The sequence below is a fragment of the Saccostrea cucullata genome, unplaced genomic scaffold, assembly GCF_032062105.1.
Source record: "Saccostrea cucullata isolate Sc308-1 unplaced genomic scaffold, CSIRO_AGI_Scuc_v1 ctg1652, whole genome shotgun sequence".
Lineage (NCBI taxonomy): Eukaryota > Metazoa > Mollusca > Bivalvia > Ostreida > Ostreidae > Saccostrea > Saccostrea cuccullata.
Window position 1 is genome coordinate 21503 of NW_026939139.1, and position 1260 is coordinate 22762.

Here is a 1260-nt window from a genome sequence, read left to right on the forward strand (position 1 = left end):
TTAATCAAAATACTTGATTTGTTTCACTTGATGGATTTCTGATTCTGCAACAAACAATATGTCATTACTGTCTTTACTTAGGTTACATGGTTCATGAATTCCACAATTGTCTATATACCGAAGAAACTGTCCGATTTGATCAATGATGTGTATAATGTTGTTCCCACCGTCAGCTATAAGAATATGACGCATACTGTCTACAACTAAGCCACAAGGGATGATGTCTTTGTATTTTGGGGAATTAGAATTATTGCCATAGTTAAACTTGAACTTGCCTTCATGATCCATTACAGTTACAGAATTTATATCATTGACTACAATGTCATAGTTCTTGTTTTCAACAATGCAAGGTACATATGATGAAAATAAGTCATTATCACAGGATTTAAATTGTATTTCTTTTGTGACTTCAAAACCAGAATAACGGACAATTTTCCTAAGCACAAAATCTTCTGATGTATTTAAAGATAAAAAATGTACCAAAAGGTCATCCCTAAATGTAATGCAGATGGCATCTGGTTGCCATTCTGAGTCAGATATTTCGACCATGATTTCTATCCTTCCATTTCTAACTATGTTAATTACATTACAGTCAATGAATATAAGATGTCCTTCTCTGGTAACCTTCAAATCAGATGGACGAAATGCTTTATTTTTGATCTTTGCCAGCACTTTCCCGTCTGTGTTCATGTGTTTGATGGTTTTATTGAAACCACTGACATAAAATTGATCAGTGTTTGGATTGCATGTTATTTTACGAATTTCTTCATTTACACCCAGAGATATATTTCTGACAATATGTGGAAAATCAAGGAAATTTCTTGACTCTTTTGCAATGTGCAGTGACTCTGGAGCGTTCAAAACAAGTCCTTCAATAAAAATTGTCTTTGTTCCCGTTTCTCCAATTTTCTGAAAAATTCCTTCTTCTGAGAGTCCTGTAGAATTTAATTCTACCACTGATATTTCAAATCTTGGAGGTAATTTTCTAAGTTTTTTATTAATAGAAACATAGTTTAGAAGTCTTAATGCATCTGTGGAAGAAAGGATAGATTCATTTTCGTCTATTTTTGAATTGGTTAATAAACGCAATTTGCCAAACTCTAATTCAAATAATAGAATGGCATCAATATCCTCTTTTTTCATCTTATTTAAATCACTTTGACATTTCTTAAATTTGTCTTTACTAATGTCACATGTTTTTCCAAGTTCATTAATAGCTTGTTGTCTTTCACTATATTTTTGTACAATGCTTGATAACAT

General features: G+C 31.7%; 1 protein-coding gene across 1 annotated transcript; it reads right to left on the reverse strand.

Annotated features, from left to right (window-relative positions):
• On the reverse strand, positions 1-1260 carry LOC134252311 (tripartite motif-containing protein 2-like). The gene has a single exon (XM_062734751.1). The coding sequence runs from the start codon at positions 1258-1260 to the stop codon at positions 1-3; it is 1260 nt and encodes a 419-aa protein (XP_062590735.1).